This window comes from Urocampus carinirostris, chromosome 8, assembly GCF_059441175.1.
Source record: "Urocampus carinirostris isolate Australia breed hairy pipefish chromosome 8, RoL_Ucar_1.0, whole genome shotgun sequence".
Classification (NCBI taxonomy): domain Eukaryota; kingdom Metazoa; phylum Chordata; class Actinopteri; order Syngnathiformes; family Syngnathidae; genus Urocampus; species Urocampus carinirostris.
The window spans coordinates 23632940-23652241 of NC_142356.1; the positions used below are offsets into that span (position 1 = coordinate 23632940).

Genomic DNA, 19302 nt, shown 5'->3' on the forward strand with positions numbered 1-19302 from the left:
AAAATAAACGAATGGAATACATTTTCAAACATGTATAAAAAGTGACATAATAAATAATAAGTTGATTTATACAATATCATTGGATTGTTTCAAAATGGAGCGACCTGATTTTTGGAATGTTGTGAAAAGCAAAATAAATCTTTAGTTTGGTTTTTGTCTCTCAAAATGTAACACTTTTTAAAAAAAAATTCCGGAATATTAACATTTCTAGGAGTAGATTTTTACAAAATTACACACTTTATTTTATTTTAAAATAAAAACATTTTAATTAAAATATGTTAAATAACATGAGGACTTAGCATTCCTTTATACAGGGATGGAGAGTTGTCAGTTGAAAGCATCTAATCATTCATCATTTAACTTTCCGAACAGCTTATCGTCACTTATCCTTGATGGGCTCCTGGGGATCCATCCTAGCCAACATAGGGGAGTAAGCAGGGGACACCCTGGACTGAATGCCAGGCAATTACAGGTCACAAACAGACACACAGACACCCAAAAACGCATCCATACCCAAGGACAATTTGGAGCTACCAATCAACCTGCCGTTCATGTATTTGGAATAGGGCTGCACAATCAACCAGAATCTAACCGATATCCCAATGTGAAGTAATGCGATAGTGTAACCGCAAAACACTGTTTTTTTAATGATTTATAGTTCCAGTTTGTTATTTGAGGGAATGGAGTGTTTGGCCGACAAGAATTCTCACATTTCGGGATTCAACAGCACCGGGCAATCAGAAGCGTGTGTTTTAATGGAACCAGCAAAATAAAGACGGAACAAAGTTTGTGAGACGTGTGTGAACGACTTGGATAGGCTGGTGATAGTGCTTAGTTAAATAGCCGGGGGCACAACTGGAACCCCAAAATAAAACAAAATAGCTCGTAACTTTAGCGTCTGGTTACATTGAAAATGAATGGAACATTTAATTTGGATTCTGAGGAAAGTCAGAGGAGCACAAAGAAAAGCTGATCACCAGCGGCTGCTCCCTGGATTTTATTGCATCCGGGAATTGTCTAAGGCGTTGCAGAAGGGAAAGCTAACAGCTAGGCTAACAGCTCTTAAGCCACTGTTGTCGTACGTGGCTAGTCATCAACGCCTGTTCCATTACCAACGAAACGGATGACTTGGAGCTACCACAGCTATATTTGTGACTCTCATATTTCAATCATCACAAAGGCCTTGGAGAGATCGTGGTTAGCTATTACTAGCGTGTAGCTAGCGTCCACTCTCTAAATTGCTTTCTTACACTAAAAGGAGTAGCCCTCTAATTCCGTTGTAATTTCTTATAATGACAATAACGACTATTGATTCAACTGCGATACCCTTCTTATTTGTAGACCGATAGTATAGTATATTATCAGTCGCTAAGGATGTCCTCTTGAGGTAAGTTTGCATGTCACTATGTTTAAGTCCCCCCCGAAAAAACGAGTACAGAAATTGCATTACAGGTCTGAAAAATCGCAAATAGGATATTTTCCGAAATGGTGCAGCCCCAGTTGGAAACCAGAGTCCCTGGAGAAAACCCAAAGAGGCACAGGGAGAAAATGTAAACTCTGCACAGGGATGTTGGTAGCTGGGATTTGTTAGTTGGAATGAACCCAGAAAATGGGGTCAAATTAACCTAATAGTGGATTTGTCTTTACAAGACCCAATTGTTTTCACAATGATTGTTCTCTGACTTGAGTGGACCATTTTAAAACTATGAAAAAAGTAAAACATCGACAATCAATGTTAACCATTAGCAAGTCCGATTGAAAAGCCAATGTTAGCTGATGCTTGCTGGCTGCTGGTTTCCAAACACAAGAACAACAAGAGATGCGTGCACACAGTGTAACTGTTGCAGCGGTCATAACTTATGCTGGATTAATTTTATAGCCTGGCGAGAAACACTCGCATCTAGAAAAACAAGCTGCTGTTTGGCATGGCGCTGGCGACACCAAGTGCAATCTTTTACTCTGAGAGGCTTTTAATGGCCTCTCCAGATTGGACCTTAATTAGCTGTTAATCATCTCGGGCTCATAACCACGAGTGAAGACGGCGGCTTGGAGTGCGAGTGCATGCGTATGTGTGGATGTGTGTTGCTAAGTCCGTGTTGCAGTGAGGCCATTAGCGGGCCTGGCACCCAAAGTGAGCCGAAGAGCCCATTAAGTCCTTCACTCTTGCGTCTCTCCTCAGTGGCACGCTCATCCCTCTCGCCGCCATGCCAGCTGACACCCTCAAATGCCAGCGATCTGTCAGCGCAGCCATCCTGTCCACCCGCCCATCCATACCCCCAACTCATCCTTTGGCGTAATTTGTGCTCTTTTGAGATGTGATATAAAAAAAATGGGCATCCTTTTTGAGAGTCTCTCTCACAATGCTATAAGGATCCAACCCTTAGATTCTAGCGTTTATAATTCATTGCATGGTCATATGACCAGCAAATCACAATCTTTTGTAATACTTTTCCATTTTAAAGGATTTGTACGGAAATTGGAAATTTCTTACGCACTGCCAATATCTCCTGCCTTGTGTAATTATTGGACCCTTGGATGTAAGTATGCACATTTTTACACGCACTCGACTAAACTCTTGGTTTTCATCTTCCTTGGGGTTTAGGTTGGCGTTTGGACTCTACTTGAAGCAGGCGTTTTCTTACTTTCAACATTTTTATGCTACACTAACAAATATTTTTTTTTAAACACACGGGGACGAGCATGACATCACTCTCGAGCACATTCCCTGTCCCGCCCCAAACAGGTTCGTTGAAATTAAGATAAAAGTAGAAAGCTGCAGTGAAAATAAAGTATAAGGGCACTTTGAACTCAGTTGGGCATTGCTAACATATATTAAATAAAGAAAATATTTAACTGACATTTTTTTTAAGGAATCTTAAATGACACACCACACCTTTTTTTTAACAAGCAGTAATAGATCATTTTGTTAAAACGGGTAGATTTTTAAAAATCAAATTTTATCATTCAAAATACTTTTTTTCACATCCTTACCGTCATGTGAAAAATGCCTCCCCATTTTTTTTGTTTTCTGGAGAATGAAAAACAGACTATTACTCCTCCTAAAATGAGATGTTGTCTATGACAGATTTAAAAATCTCTTCTTTAAAGAGACAGTGTGTATTATTTAGCACCCCTTAGCTGTAAAGAAATAATTAATCTGATAAGAAAAATACATTCACTATCATATAAACATGCATTTTTACAATAACTCGTGGGTTAAAAAACGAGCCTCACCTAGAGGGGGCTAACATAATTTATCGGCATCCTTCTGCTATGGATACCCAAAAATAAAAAACCTTGCGAGAAGCTATGCAAAAATTAAAGAAAATAATTGTTTTTTGGTCACATTGTAGTTTGGATTTTTCCTTGTGCTTTTTAGCACTTATTTTCTTTAGCAAGACACAATACAGACACATGCAGTGGTCAAATAACACTCACTGCCTCTTTAAACCATTGAGGGACTATCTTTTAGGTAATAAATATTGAGATTGTTTTTGTTTTTTTTCACAGTCTAGGGACAATATTGCTCTCTCTCTCAGGAGTAATTTTTCATTTGGAGTTATAAATTACTGAAACATTGTTATTTGACCCCAAAGAATAGAAAACAATGTTTGATTTTCGGAGGTGCTGGTTAATGTTTTTTTAAACTTCTAATCATTAATGTTAGATTAAGGTATTTATTCAAACACTATTATTCCTTTATGAGTTCTGGGTACAACATTTTAAATATATTATATTTTATCCTTTGTGGATAGAGCGCACATTCTCGGTGCGGGAATGTGTGGTTAGCACATTTGTAGTGCAGTTCTGAGGTCATGGATTCAAATCCAGCCGCCAGCCTTCCTGTGCAGAGTTTGCATGTTATAGCCGTGCCTGCGTGGGTTCCCTCCAGGGACTCTAGTTTCCTCCAACGTCCCAAAAATATGCAAGGCATGTTAATTGGTGATTCTAAATTGTCCCGAGGTATAAGTGTGTGATTGGTTTTCTCTGTGTGCCTTCTGACTGGCTGGCAACCGGTTTAGGGTGCCCGCTGCATGACAATAGCACCATGATCCTAGTGAGGAAAACCGGCGCAAATATAAATATATATAAAATGTTTCTACTATTAGGCTATAGTAGCATATTTGGCTGTTTGAGGTCTAAAGGGAAAAAGGCAGCACAAAAAGCAAGCAGATGCACACACAGAAAAAAAGCAAAACATGACATTGCATGATTAATGATCGAGGTCTGGTCATATTAACCGGCTGGTTAGCAGAGCCCAGTGGCCACAGACATTGAAAAGGCTGAAACGTCTGCTCGCTGATGGGCACAATGTGCATCCTCGGGAAATAACAATGTCCTTTTCAGTTAGAAAATAATTCATTCTAGTTATGTTTCTTGGAGTGAGCCCTACCTGCCGATTGATTCGCACAAATTCCTCAGGGGTCTTGGCCCAGGGGGGCAACTCAACATCAGAGACCGTCGTGCCATCTTCCATCACTCCCAGGTTGTACGAGTTGGCGTTAACAAACATTTCGGGGAGGTAGTAGAACTCCGGAATAAGCTCCTGCAATTGACAGAGCACAAGTTAGCCCTAAGGATAAATGAGAAGTCCATTGGAATGTTTTATAAGTAACTCACAGTGAAAAGAGGTACACTAATCTCTTGCTGTATAGCGGTTTACTTTTCATAGTTTTGATTGGCTAAATTGTCCCTCTTTTCTGCCTGCGTCTTCCTGTGCATCAATAACGATGTGGTCTAAGTTGTACAAACACATCTTGACAAACTTACATTTCAAGTTTCTCTAAAACAGGGTTCGCACACCTTTTCCATGGCCCAATTCAACACTTTTTAAGGACTTTCAAAGCCACTGCGTGTTTTGAAATGTTTAAAACAAATCTCTCCCTCTACAGGTTCTGGGGTAAAATGACAGTAATATATAACTTACATTTTCAGTTGCAGGAAGTTCTTCCCTATACAATTTATCCCTGAGTAATGCTACGTTAATTCTTGGCATGGCCCAAAATGAATGTCCATAACTGATACGTAATCCTTGCACTAATACACATTTCATAGTGCCCCCTTTGGGTGTAGCATGCACCGGTCCTCTTCGGCGAAACCCGTAGAGGAAGATGAAGCTTAATAGGACAATGAAATACAAACTAATGCCAGCAGCTGTCAATCGCGAGGGAAGAATTATGATGGCAAAGTGAAGCCACGCAGTCGGCGTCATTTTTAAGCACAATTGTTGTGAAACCTGGCAACAATTTCGAACATTTTAAGCACTTCACCCAAAATCCAAACACTTCATTCCTTGAAAACACATTTAAATTCAAGCATTTTCAAGGATATTAAGCACTTGTACGAGCCCTGATAATCGTTTAGAATTGCACGACACCTGATGATACCATCTGTAGGGTAATGTCTTGAAATCATTTTCAATAGTCGAGTGCAATACAGCAGCAAGATTATATATATATATATATATATATATATATATATATATATATATATATATATATATATATATATATATATAGATTTTTTTTTATAACTTGACAGTAAAAAACGTATTTTATAAAAATAAAATGAAAAATCTGTAAAAAGTACAGTACTTTTATTTGTTGCACAAATGCTTGAGCCCTTAAATATGTTTTGTTCTTTGGTTTTGATGTATAATAGAGTATTTGATAAACAAATGAATAAATAAGTGTCTCTGCTTCATGGGTTTTGACTATAGCGGTACCTTTTTTTAACGCAACCCTTGTGAAAAATGAGAGAGTACTATAGTAAAACAGAAAAAAGGTCAAAAAATATTTTTAAATGAGCACTGTGTAATATTCTCTGTCAAATGTAAAAGTCTGTAGTGCAACCAAAAAAGAGTGCTACAATGCCTAAGGAAGAATACAAAATACAGAGAGTGAATGTGACTATACTGCACATTTTTTGTTCAGATAAATAATGTCATCTCATACAACTTCCAGTATTCCTTTTGAGTGATGAAGTAAATAATATTTGTTGTACTTTCTGTGTTTACCGAAATCAGTTTTGCTGTAATTGTTTTTACCATTCAAACCGCACTGTGACTTTCGCAAGGTTTTGGGTCTTTGGGGACCTAGGGCAACAAGATGGCTGACAATCATGTACAGTATGCTTACCCTAGAATAGAATAGAATAGAATAGAATAGAATAGAATAGAATAGATTAGAATAGAATAGAATATACCTTTATTGTCATTGTTACAAAATGGGTTGTGCATATCGTGACAACAAAATTGGGCATGGCCCTCCAGAGAGTGAGGATAAAAGAAGATAGGGTTATAATTTACACAATATAAAGTGAGGCTCATGTTGTGTACAATACAAATATCTTGACCTGTGACTATTTTAAAGAATGTACTTTTTATATGATGGTTTGTGTATTTTTTTTGCTTATTATTTAAATCAGTATTGTTTTTCTCCAATTATTCAAGTTTGTTATCTCTAGGAGATGCTGAATGATATAAAATGTCCTTTTAAACGATGTTAGTTTTAAGCAGCCGTTTTTTTTTGGTACACGAAATAAAACTACTGTATTCAATAGGGGGGATATTAACAATAATATATTTGCAGACCAGATTTTCATAACATTCAAAATCTAAAATTGAATATTTGTATTTAGGTTTTAAATTAGAAAACCAAACAAAAACTATCTCTAAAACCGGCTTCAGGGACGTAGTTTTCATTCAGCATTTTAGGAAGAGCACATTCCTTTGCATGTATGACAGTTTTATTTGTTTGTCTTAAAGAACGTAGCTGTCGAGATGCAATCTGTTTATGACAGCAAGAGGCGAGCCCTTCCTAAACGCTAACAAAGCGGAACTTGTAGCATAATGTGCGTAAACAAGTACAGAGAAAGGTGCCCTCAGGGTTCCGACTGGCTGTTTTTGTTAGAGAGCACGCTTATCCAATCAAGATGCCGCCTCGTACCACGATGCCTCATTGCTTGGCACAAACTTGTAAACAAAGGAGATGATTAAGGGGGAAGCTGTAAAAAACTATGCAGCCAACTGTTACATTATAAAAAGATTACATTTCACTTTTACTTTAAGTAGGCTGGTCTTAATTCCATGAAGAGACCCACTGAGTCATTAAAGACTAAAGAACGGAAACAAGGTGGAGAAATAAAGATGACCTGTATCAGAGTTCCTACAGCTTAAGGCAAGTTAAATTTAAGACTTTTGAAGACTTTTTATTGTCTTTTGAATTCTAATCTAAGACCAAGTCGACAAAAAAAAAAAAAAAAAAAACACACAAATATTTCTTCCTCGTACACATTTCTAGAGTTTTTGGCCATTGCAAAAAACTTTAATCAGACAGCAACTTCTCATTAAATGTACACTTTCACATGATTTAAAGTAAAACTCTCCTTCCAAAGTTACTATATGTATTGTTGGTTGACCTAAAACATGCATATCCTCTGATAGGCTCGAGTGAAACCACATCACCCGTTTGATAGTTCCGTTATTGTGGTCACACCATGTTGCCACGAAAGCAAATCGGTGAATTATAATAAAACAAAAGGACGATACATACCTATTATTAAATATTTTTAAATATAAATATAATTACCATGTTCACATTTAAGACTCTCGAAAATTGGATCCCAGACATTTTAATGCCAATTCAGGGCTTGTTTTTAGAATAATGAATTCAATCCCTTTTACGATTTTTTAATGATCGCCAGGAACCCCGTATATATTATTACTATTACGGGATAAAACAGTTTTCTTGCTAGGTTTGTTGTTTCACTGTATAAAAAATTATTTTAGCATGTTTTCAGGAAGAAAGGATTCAACTGTTGAGAAAAAGAGACACAACAACTGGTGTTTTTTAACCAGTGTGCTGCAGGAATCTGCCAAGACTGATCCGTGCAAAAAAATGCCATTGATTGGCATTTTGATTTTCAGCCATCATGCCATTTAACTATTACAGTCATCCATTCCAGTAGGTGGCAACAGATAACAGTTTTCTTTTTATATACTAATTATCAGCTCTATATTTAATAGCTTATATTACTTGATATTGCTGTGATAAATTGCAGTGCGAAAAAAACTAAATCAAATAGAGTAAAAATCTGTATAATTTTACTGACTTTAATTATCATTTTACTTAAAAAATTCCAGTGGCAATATGTTTTAAATAATGATTTTTTTTTTATTATTGTAAGTTCTACTTTTTTTGCAGAAAAAAAGCCCCCAACAAAAAATATGTAACAAAAGAGAAAATACAAGTTAAACATAAAGTAAAACCCCAAATTACAGCAAAAATGATTCGCCAAAATTACGTTTTGAGAAACAAATCATTAGAAAAACATTCTATTGTCAACTTAAACAACAGGGTCATTGAATGTTTAAAAAACAAACAAACCTAAAACTGGTGCCGGGAATCCATTTTTAGACATATTCGACAGTGTGCCCTCAAGACTTTTTAATGACAAAAAGTGTGCTTTGGCAAGTAAAAATATTGGGAAACAGTGAATTAACCGTCAACTATTTGATTATCAAATGATCAAATTGCCAACCAGTGTTTTACATTCTTGATAAAGTAGAAAGTCTCGAAATTTTCAGAATTCATGATTCGCGATCCAGTAAATCTTTAGAGAATGATATTGTTTTCCATGATAAAATCTAATTTACCCAGGAGAGGTCAGCACCTTTTCTTACCAATCTGGAAAAGAACGTTCAAAAGATAAGGCGTCATTTTGCCAAAATAAACATTTTCATCGTACTCAAAATATTTTTTTATACAAGTTGCACATTCTGTGTGTTCTACTGTTCCAATATATTCCCCAAAATGAGATACGAATTCGTTTTAGGAACTAGCGGGGGCATTTTTCAGCGCAACACCGGTAATTTCTAAGAACAACAGAGAAGGGGCCGACCAAAGATGGCACGAAAAACGATATCCTATTCTGCAGATTACAAGCTGAAAATAGTAAACTATACAGCAGGAAATGGCCATCGAGCAGCAGAAAGAACACAAACGAGAAGTGCAGGGGACAATGTGTCTGACTTAAACGACGTGAAAACGTAAACGGGGAAGGAGGACGCCCCGCATCATTTACTACAACACAGAGGATAAATATTTCATTGGATTTAGTGAATTGGGGTGAAACTGTTTTTTTTTCATATTTTTATCTTAAACTGCCTTTTAAGATGAGATGTATATTTTTAGTGTTGGATTTTATCAAATAAATTTCCCCCAAAAAATGTAACTTATACTAAACGTGACTTGTATACGTTTTTCCCTCATTCATCATACATTTTGGGGCTGGTGCGATTTATACTCCGGGGCTACTCATAGTCCAGAAAAACGTTACCACCAAATGAAGTAAAATACTTCAAAGTTCAGTTAGTTTTTGCGGAGGAATAAACACAAGCGGCAACCCGATTTCCAAGCAACATAAACAAATGTCGATGCGGTGCAGGGAGCTCATCAAATGAGCAAGCAAACACAAGGGCTCTAAAAACAACACAGCACTTCCTCTAACTTGTGAAATGTCTTCACCGTGCAAAACGACGACCTCCGACTAAAAGAGGGCCCCCTCTTAACGAGACCCCCGGCTCGTGAGGGTTCATCGGCTGCTGTAAAAGTGCGCAGGGACTCGCACTTATGCACACTGACAAAATACACAAGGGGCTGCAAAAGCTGCAGGGGCTGCACCGAAAGCTGCCAGGCAAGCAGCATAATGTGCAGTGGCCCCTTTCCTCGGCCTGGTCAGAGGCCAGCCCCTCTGATCCCCAATCCTGTCCTGTCATGGGTCACTGCCCCAAACCCACCGACATTTCTTGGCCCCCTCCCACTAAACTTCCACTGTTGCTACCTTTAACCACTGCAGGTTTCTCTGATGCCTTTAGGCTAAGGCTAGGGGTCAAAGGATTGGGGGGTCACACCAGCGTCACCCAGGCTAGAAACACATTGAATCTGGGTGTTGTAGCCTATTATCACCCCTCTTTTTTTTTAAGAAAAAAACACACTGGGGCTTTTGCCCCTCAGGCAGAGACGGCAGGCTTCCGTGAATGGCTCCAATGCTAAAGCTAAATGGTGTACTTGGAATCCTAAATTGAAATGTCTCTTTGCTAATTCCTCTTTTGCATCCGGAGTGAATGTGGGCGTCCAAGTGGAAAAAGTCGATGGACGTGTATTGAAAATAAATGTTAATAAATAAAGACATGCATTTAGAAATAAAAGGCGGATAGCCTTTGTGATTTGATCTGGGTTAAGTTTAAAATGGGTCGTTTTGGACACAAAGGTTGGATTTTTATGAGAAAAAAAAACCACTGTGTTAAAAAAAACAGCAAAAAAATGTGGCTTTTTTGGTTTATTGTAGTTAATAACCTACAGCAACGTTGTGGGTCTTAAAACAAAAACAAAATAGTATACTAAATTAAAAAAAAAATCATAGTAAAATTAGTTTGGGGAAATATTGGCTACTGTTTAAGGGTTAACACTGTATTTGAAAAACATAAATATGTTGGTATTTTGGATTAAAACAAGAGACAAATGAAAAATGTGTGGATTGATTATGACAATGGTTGGATTCCTTAACCACTAAGGTAATAAGGGCACCATTTACTGCGGTGTGTCTTTGGTAAGTACAGCCTGGTGGTGCCCATCCCACTTCATGCCAACACTACTGGGCAAAAAAACGTATTTCTTGAACGAACAGTGTGTAATATTAAACCCAACCCCCACATTTGGTTATTACCCTATTTTTATTACAGTGTGTATTTTCCGTAGCACTATTTAAATACTCTATAGCAAAACGTTATATTGGGTATTTTTTTATTCTATTTCTTTATTTTATCATTTTATTTTTCAACACAAGGATACTAATGGAAGTGTGAATTTCCCTACGGGGATGAATAAAGTATCTATCGATCTATCTATCTATCTATCTATCTATCTATCTAATATTAAGTGCTTCCTAGTAGTACAAACAACTTTCACACAGTACAAAAACAACACTAATTTAAAAGTAGGCAAAAGTATGTCAACTTTTGTACTAATTTTACATTTTTTTTTAAGTTTAAGGCCTCATTTTAGATGTTCATATTAAGAAAACGGAAACATTGTTGTTTTGCATTGAAATAATAGACAAGTTTAAGATTAATGAATTAATTAGTACACCACTAGGCAAAACAAATTATTTGTAGGTGCATTTATTAGAAAGCCAATCAAATTATCAACAATTTTTGTGAAAAAAAAAAAAAAAAAAAAAGAAAAAAATATATGTACACTGTATTGTTTGCTAAGAGTTACCAAAAATAACTAGCCTTCAAGTAAAAGGGTCGTTATTGTCATAAAATTGTTAAAAGAATGGAAAGAAAATATCCAATAAGAAAACAGATGATTTTGATGTTTCATTTAAATATCATATTAGCATTTTATTTTTAGCAAAAGACCCATTTTAGGTAGATTTAAAAAAAAAATGGGTCAGCCAGATATAACTGTTAAGAATAATAAAAAAATATATAAATATATTCAATCATCAAACAGTGATTGTTTCAAAAGTTTACTAATTTCTCATGAGCATTTTGTTTCTAGCAAAATATATATATTTTTTTTTCCCAAAGTTTAACAAAACAGACGGGCTAATGGGAAAAACGATCTAACAGACAGCAGAGGGTTTTTAATCTTGTTTTTTTTTTTCCTTCGATGAATTAATAGCATTTCAATTTCATTAATAATATTCTTTAATAATATAATTAAGGCTGATTTGAAAAGAAGAAAAGTGAACATTTAAACACGTTTGTTTAGTTGTTATTTAACTAAAAAAAAAAAGATTAGTATTATTTTACATTATTTCTATCTATCTACCCTGGTCATATCCGTCGAGAGGGGTGACCGACAGCAGGAAAAACACATTCACAAAAACAAAGAAAATAAATTGGAAAAAATAGCAAAAATACACACACAAAATTCTTTGGGGAGCAAGGCCAAACCAAATGCCCAAAAATGCAAACAATTAAGCACCTCGGCATGCTTTCGTCCCTCCAGATTAAACGGGACACGGGAAAGCGGCCATGTCACTCTGGTCAGGGTGACACAACACACTCTTCTGTTCAAGAGCAGGGCCCAACAGCTTTCACTGGTTTACCCCTGCCGCATCATACGGTGCCCTGCCCATACTGAGAACACGTCTAAACATCCCACTATCCTTTTACAATACCTCTTCACTCATTCCCATCACCAAAACAAGAGCTCTAAGCTTCCACTACATTTAGACCTCTTTCCTGCAGTGCACTCATAACACCATCCTTCCACGTCAATCGCGGCCTTCCTCTTGGTCTCCTTCCATTTACTTCTGCTCTTTTACAGTATAGTATAGTATATCATGGACAATCCATCGCATCCGCTTCACAGCATTATCTCCGGACAGAAGAGCAGTTTCAGTGACAGACTGCTGTCACTGTCTTGTACTACGGACAGACTGAAGAGATCTTTTCTTCCTCATGCCATGAGGCTCTTTAACTCCACCCGGCAGAGTAAAGGCCCACATTAAACCACACCACCTACATTGGATATTACCGAATCTTACTGCATTATGTGTTCTGTGTAGCACTATTTAGTTACTCTATATAACATGCTAAAGTGGGCATTTGCACGTCACACTGGGTATTTGTATATTGTATTCTTTTGGCTTTATTATTGTATTGTACTCAGCTCAGGGATGCTGCTGGAAATGTGAATTTCCCTTAGGGGATGAATAAAGTATCTATCTATCTATCTATCTATCTATCTATCTATCTATCTATCTAGCTTGTAAATAGGCATGTTTATCTGATTGTTAACAATATTCATATTGTTATCAAAGACAAAAAGACAATTCTAAATCTAATTTAAATTAATTTCCTATTTTTGGGGACCAGCAAAAATATTTGGCATGTTTCACCCCCCCAAAGAATCATAAAATAAAATAAAAAGATATATATTTTGGGGATTGGCTGACTCTCCAATGTCAGTGTTGTGACGTGACTTTGAGCCTGCTCGGTTTGATCCACCATGACAAGTTCGGACAAAGGGAGCAAAAAAGGAGCGCTTTCGCAATCAATCGCCAGCCAACTTTGCCGTAATGAGATCCACATGTTTTATTGCGAAGGTTGGGGGTTCGAGTGCAATCAAGCGTCAGGAGCCCCATGCGGCCCGCCCGCCCCCGATCCGGTGACCCGGTGCCGAGAGACCCCGAGCTGGAACCATTGCTTTGACAAGAAACTTTGGACTGTAAATGTTTAAGGGGGAGCAGTTAAAGTGAGCGAGGGCGACCCGGCCTGTTTTGGGGGCCACGTTTTGAGATTTCGAGGAGAGGGGGTGAGGAATAAAGTCCAGGTTATAGCCCGGCTGAATGGGAGACAGATGAGGATTAGTCTCCCGCTTTGATCAGCAGACCGGGAAGCTTTCATTGCCACGGGATCGTAATTGTTAGTGACGGGCTACGGCTATTCCTCTTTTCCGTTGCTGCGCTTCCTTGTCGGCAGGAATATTCCACGGGCTTGTTCACAGTATGCGATGGAACATCCTCTTACATACTGGATTCTATCACACTATAGGGCATGGCGTGGGGAAACTGTGGCACGCGGACCGCGTGGGACTCGTCAGGATTTTAATCCCGTCAAATCAAAAGTTTAAACAGGGTTTTGCACCTTCGTGGTCATATTCAAGAACTTTTTAAGGACTTTTAAAGCCAATTTTTCAATTTCTACAGTACCCTTAAAATAAAAATCCCGTGTGAATCATGTATTTTGCAGATCCGCATAGTTATGTGTATCCGCGATTTAAATACGTGACTTTAATCTTGCATGACAAAATGGCAGCAATTTCTTGCATTTAGAAGCACTTTCCGTAACATTTGAGCACAAAATGTCAATCCTTGAAAACAGCATTAGAATTCAAACATTTTCAAGGATTGCAAGCACCTTGCGAACCCTGCGGATGGCAACAGATCAGACCAGTAGTGGCCAGGGTAAGTGGAGTCCTTTATAACGTTGATGGCTCTGTTGCTGTATTTGTTCTGTATTCCCATCGTTTGCTCATATACTTATCATATTCATCAAGTTATGTATCATATATTATGCAAAAAAAAGTCTTTTGAGTTGTTGAATGCATATTAAATTTGGATGCTTACAAAAGCGGGAATCATATACTTTGCTTTAATTGTAATATAATCAAATGGTCTGTTAATAAGTAAAGAAGTATGAGGTCTGCTTGTATTTTTATTCATAAACAATAATGAGAAAAATTGGATCTATTTTTTTGCTCCAAGCATTGGAGAGGTAGCACATCCAGACAATTAAATTAATAGATCATTATTATTTTCCCAGCCGGCCATTCTGCCAAATTTTTAACCAAATGCACACGGCCACCTAAAAACTTATCTCACCCTTGCTATAGGTGAGGATATGCTACCAAATTTGGGAGTTAGTGTATATTGAAAAACCTCACCTCAATGTTCAGTACATAAGATCATTGGTAATCAGTATTTTTACTCAGGGTTTGTGCACCTTTTTCATGGTGAAAATCAAGCACTTTTAAAGCATTTTCAAGGCCATGTTTTTCAAGTACCTTCAAATGAGGAAATCTAGTGACAATACATTTTTGGGGCTGTCGCGACAAAAAAAAAAAGGTCTCTAACTTGCTCCTGGGACATACTTTGTGCTATTTTGCAATATTTCTATCTATGACCTTTTCGTGTCAGTGACCTGCTATAAACTGACATTAATTCTGCTGTTCTGCTTCAACACTGTACGCACAGATTCAATACGCCACACTTGTTTACAAACAGGGGCTTCATAGGTGTTGGGTGATAATGAAATTCAATACAAAAGGCAAAAAAAAGTACTGTATGAATAAAAAGCAGGAAAATTAGCCAAATTTGGACTCCTTTGAATTATAGTGATTGCTCCGAAGCAGAGTACATTCCACTTTTAATCTTTTGCTTTTTGTATTACTTTTACTAATTTATATCTTCGCATGTTTTTGTTTTGGTGAAATTGGCTAAAATAGAATTGTATGGACCTATTTTTTGTATTTTATAATTTATTCATAGCACTGAAGAGTAATATTTTAATAAAACAATTTGGTTTTGCATTTTCAGGGATTTTGTGTTGTTGTTCAACTTAAAATCTGTTAAATCTGCTAAAATTACTATTTACTAAATAATTTAGCAACCTGTTCAGGGTGTCTCCTGCCCACTACCCGAAGATAGCTTGAATAGGCTCCAGCACCCCCCCTGTCCCTAGTGAGGGTAAGAGGTGCAGATGATGGATGGATGGATAAATAATTTGGTGCTTAATGTTTTATTATTATAAATAATATATAACAAAAAAATAATCTGAGGAGCTGTTTGGGAGCCAAAAGAGAAGTATCTTTTCAGTGAACCGAGCCAAAAGAAATAGAGCCGGAACCCTCATGACTAGTCTGATAAACCTGTGCTCTTGGAGGTGACAGTAGGGGGCAGTAACCCTTTACCAGACCACTCAATGTTGAGGAATGGAGCCACCATCGGTGTAATTTTTACACACATTTATTTCCCTTTATTTAAATGCGTGGTCTATCAAATCAAACTTCAAGAAACACGGTATTGGAAATACTTTCACTTTCCAATTTCAAGCAATTGACCCAAGCTTCGCTCATTTTGCTGACATTGACAGCACAACATTAAAGATCCAGCATTTTCAAAGATTTGAAACACCCGTAAGAACCCGGTTTCCCTTCTTTAAGTTATTTGTGTATTTGATTTTAACCTTGACATCAGACGTGTCTCTCTGGCAGTTCCTCCAAGCGCGGGACACTGAAGAGAAAGTGCGGTCGGCGTGGTCAAACTTGCCTCCTTGGAAGTTTAGAAAGAAAGTGGTAAAGGGCTCCTGCAGATCACAGAAAGAAACATAGAAATTGAGTCCAAAATTCAAACTCTGTGCTTTGAAAAACTGTAAAATTCAGTTGACATTAAGTTAAAATCAACAGTACAAGTGTGTTTCTCAAAGCAGTATTTTGTTATTTTATTATTTTTCTCTAGTTAAGTGACGTATCATTAAATGAAAGGGAAGCTGTTGAGCTTGAGCTCAAATTCATGCCTGGCTGTTAAGGAACTTTCTTTTTTTTCCTTTGTATGAGTCTCGAACAGGAGTGCGTTGAAGTCTTAGGTCGCATTAAGTTAGAAAAATTGGCTAAAGGTCCAGGAGGAAAATAAATTACAAATTGCATTTGTTGTATCTACTGATACAAACTTAAATCCGATTCCTCAACAATACATGAGGGGAAGAGATAATGTAGACCGATCCAAATTTCTCATGTTGTGCTGCCATTTCAAAATGAAACATCTATATTTAGGCCATTTTTAGCCCATCCCTTTCAGGCAAAAACAAAAATAAAATAAAATAGAGAAAGGTATTTCTAGAATAGCGGCGATAAATGGTATACCTTTTAAAGCTCTGAATTTGACAATGTGCGCTAAAAAACTCAAATCGCATTATTTAGTTTTTTTTAAATTTAATAACTATTTTGATTTAGTCAAGTCATGTTTATTTGCATAGCCCTTAATAACAAAGAGAGTCTCAAAAGGCTGCAATACATGACACAAAAAAACACCAAGAAAAATGTAGCCAGCTATTTGAATGCTGGGGGCACAAGATATAAGGGTAGCACAACATCAATTTAAAAAGGAAAAGAAAACATTCTATACATATTATTATTTTGTTTCTATCATTTTCATTTGGCGGGCTAGGGGAAAAAGCGTGACGGGCTGCATGTGGCCCACGGTCCATAGTTTGCCCACCCTTGGTCTAGAAAAGTGATTACTGCTTTGAGCAAGTTATTTTTGTACAACTAAAGTTGGAAGAAAGTGCTGTGAGTTACAGTAATACCTTGTTTTTCACGGATGGTTACATTGCAAAAACGCTTGAAGCAGGAACATTTATTTATTATTCAAGAACAAACCCAATTAACGGGCTCAAGTAATTGTTTATCAAATGAAAGTACTAAATTCCCCTTTATTTTATTTTTTAAAACTGTACTGTCAAATCATAAACCCAACTATACTTTGCCGGCATCATGTGTACATTAGAAAAGACTACATTCGCCTTCCGGTTTCTGTCCTTTTTCCATTTGCAGACTTTTTTTTTTTTTAAAGCGCCACGGAGCCACTAGGGAGAGCCAAGGACACGTATGTGGCACCAGAACAAGTTTAGCGAGTGGAGAGGTCGAACATTGTTAGCAATAGAAAGCATCTTCCTCCGTTTAGCCAATGCAGAACACAACAGAGGATAAAAAATCAGCCAAGTAGCGAAACAGCGGAAAGTAGACCATAATAATGTTCAGCAAAGGATTATTGTATTTAAAATCTCCTGCACCCACATTCAAAATTGTAATAATGTTACAGTATTTGAAAAAGAATGAGTCATTTGACCTTATAAATATATTCTGTTTCATTACAAACATTACAGTGGGGGTAGAAAAAAGGACTCTCAGGAAGGCTCTAAATCCAATAAAGCTTTGCTACTGATGCATTTCTAATCATGTCTAATCTTGTTAGAACAGATCAATCGCAGTCTCACGGGCCTGACCCCCGAGCACAATACCCGCCGTACACCTGAATGTAACCTCAGTTAGCCGCTATACTAACAAATAATGGACAAATATATGAGGGGGACATGAATAGGCATTGGAGAGTTTTTACATGAGGCCGGAGCGGTAAAGTGGGCTTAGCATAAGCCTGCTAATGATGCTCGTGGATCAATGCTGCAGCTCTTCTGGGAGTCACTGACAATGGTGAGCTAGTGGCGCAATAACATACAAAGGGGGAAGGCAAAAAAAAACTTAGTAACCTCCCTATCCCTGGGGGGCAGTATGGCCAGATTGATGGCATCCACCCGACGCGGACAATATTGCGGCGTGCACTGAGTCTCTTAAAAGCTAATCTAAACCAGAAGCCATATTTGATTGCAGAATGCTGGCTTTCGGGGCTTGTGGTATTTTGATATTGTACCAAAAGTGCAAATTAGCTATCAAGACATTTTTCATTAAATTGCTATATTTCGGGGGTGCACAGTGCTTAGCTGCAATGTTATCAACTTTTCCAAATGAAGATCTTTAGTGAAAATATGTAATTTTTGCTCTTAATTAAAGGTACAATGTGGGCTATTTGACCACTTAATATTGCAGCAATGTAGGAGAAGTGCAACCGAGAACAAGCGCTCCATGCACATGGAAGAAGACAAACGACAGAGACTCAAGGTGACCAAACTGCACTATTAAACTCCTCATTCTTTTTCCCAGCCTTTTACTAGGTTTTTGGTAACTAACGGTACCCGTAGGAAGAAAATGGCAGACATTTAGGTCAGCTCCCTCTAGGTGAGTGTAAAATAAACGCAAATTTTTTTATGCAAGTTCATGTCTTTTTGCTTATTGTTTAAATCCATATTGTTTTTTTGAAACAATTATATTTTTTAGTAACAGGAGGCGCTAAATAATACACAATATGATTTTTTTTTTATTTATTTTTTTTATCAAATAATAAAAAAATGTTTTTAACATTCTTACACAACATATTTTACACTAATTAGTATGTATACCTGTGAAACGTATTACAGATTAGCACTATGTGGCCGTTTTATCTCTTTATGGTGTGGCAGCAAAACACTTTTGTGTGCTATATAATACACTTTCTCTTAAATAGCAAAGGAATGTATTTTGCAAAATCTTGAAGGTTTTCCCCTCCCCCTTATATTGGAAATGGTTTGACGTGTATGTCCTTCAATGGGAGTGAATGAGTTAAAATCCTTAAGATGAATACATCACATTGTTATTTAACTTACCATGCGCAGTAGCCACATGAGCGTGAAGCTAGAGGTTGAATAGTGAGTGCCATAGTGGAACTTAGGCACATGGTCGTCGTCCCAGGACTCGTAGCGGTCAGAGAAGAAGGCGGCCCTCTTGGGATTTAGAGCACCAATAGGCTGTGGAGAGATCTCTCATTAGTTGAAATTTGCATTTGTATTAACAGCTAAATAATAGATAAAGAACTTTGTGTAAAGTAAAAAATGAAGTCATATTAATCTGCCATCAGTCTGAGAATAAGCATGGCCCTTTGTCTAGAGGCTGTTATTTAAATCCTCATTTATAGAAATCACTTTCGAGACGCTTCGATTTTTATTAGTCCACTGCTGGTCGCGCCTCATTCTCTAAGCACCCCCCACCCCCATCCGTCACAAACACACAAACATTGCCGATCAATGCTAATGGAATGATGGCCTTTTGAGGATGAGGACCGAGCGAGGGGGGGGGG

The 19302-nt window shown here is 37.3% G+C and overlaps 1 protein-coding gene across 5 annotated transcripts in view; it reads right to left on the bottom strand.

Moving 5' to 3' along the window:
• lrba (LPS-responsive vesicle trafficking, beach and anchor containing) overlaps positions 1-19302 on the bottom strand; it is a 283083-nt gene that overhangs the window by 70355 nt on the left and 193426 nt on the right. For all 5 annotated transcript variants that reach the window (XM_088342023.1, XM_088342026.1, XM_088342025.1 and 2 more), the window contains 3 exons: positions 18833-18973; positions 15764-15883; positions 4394-4546 (listed from right to left, as the gene is read on the bottom strand). In XM_088342023.1, coding sequence (XP_088198149.1) covers positions 4394-4546; positions 15764-15883; positions 18833-18973 — 414 coding nt within the window. The remainder of the gene's footprint in view (positions 1-4393; positions 4547-15763; positions 15884-18832; positions 18974-19302) is intronic.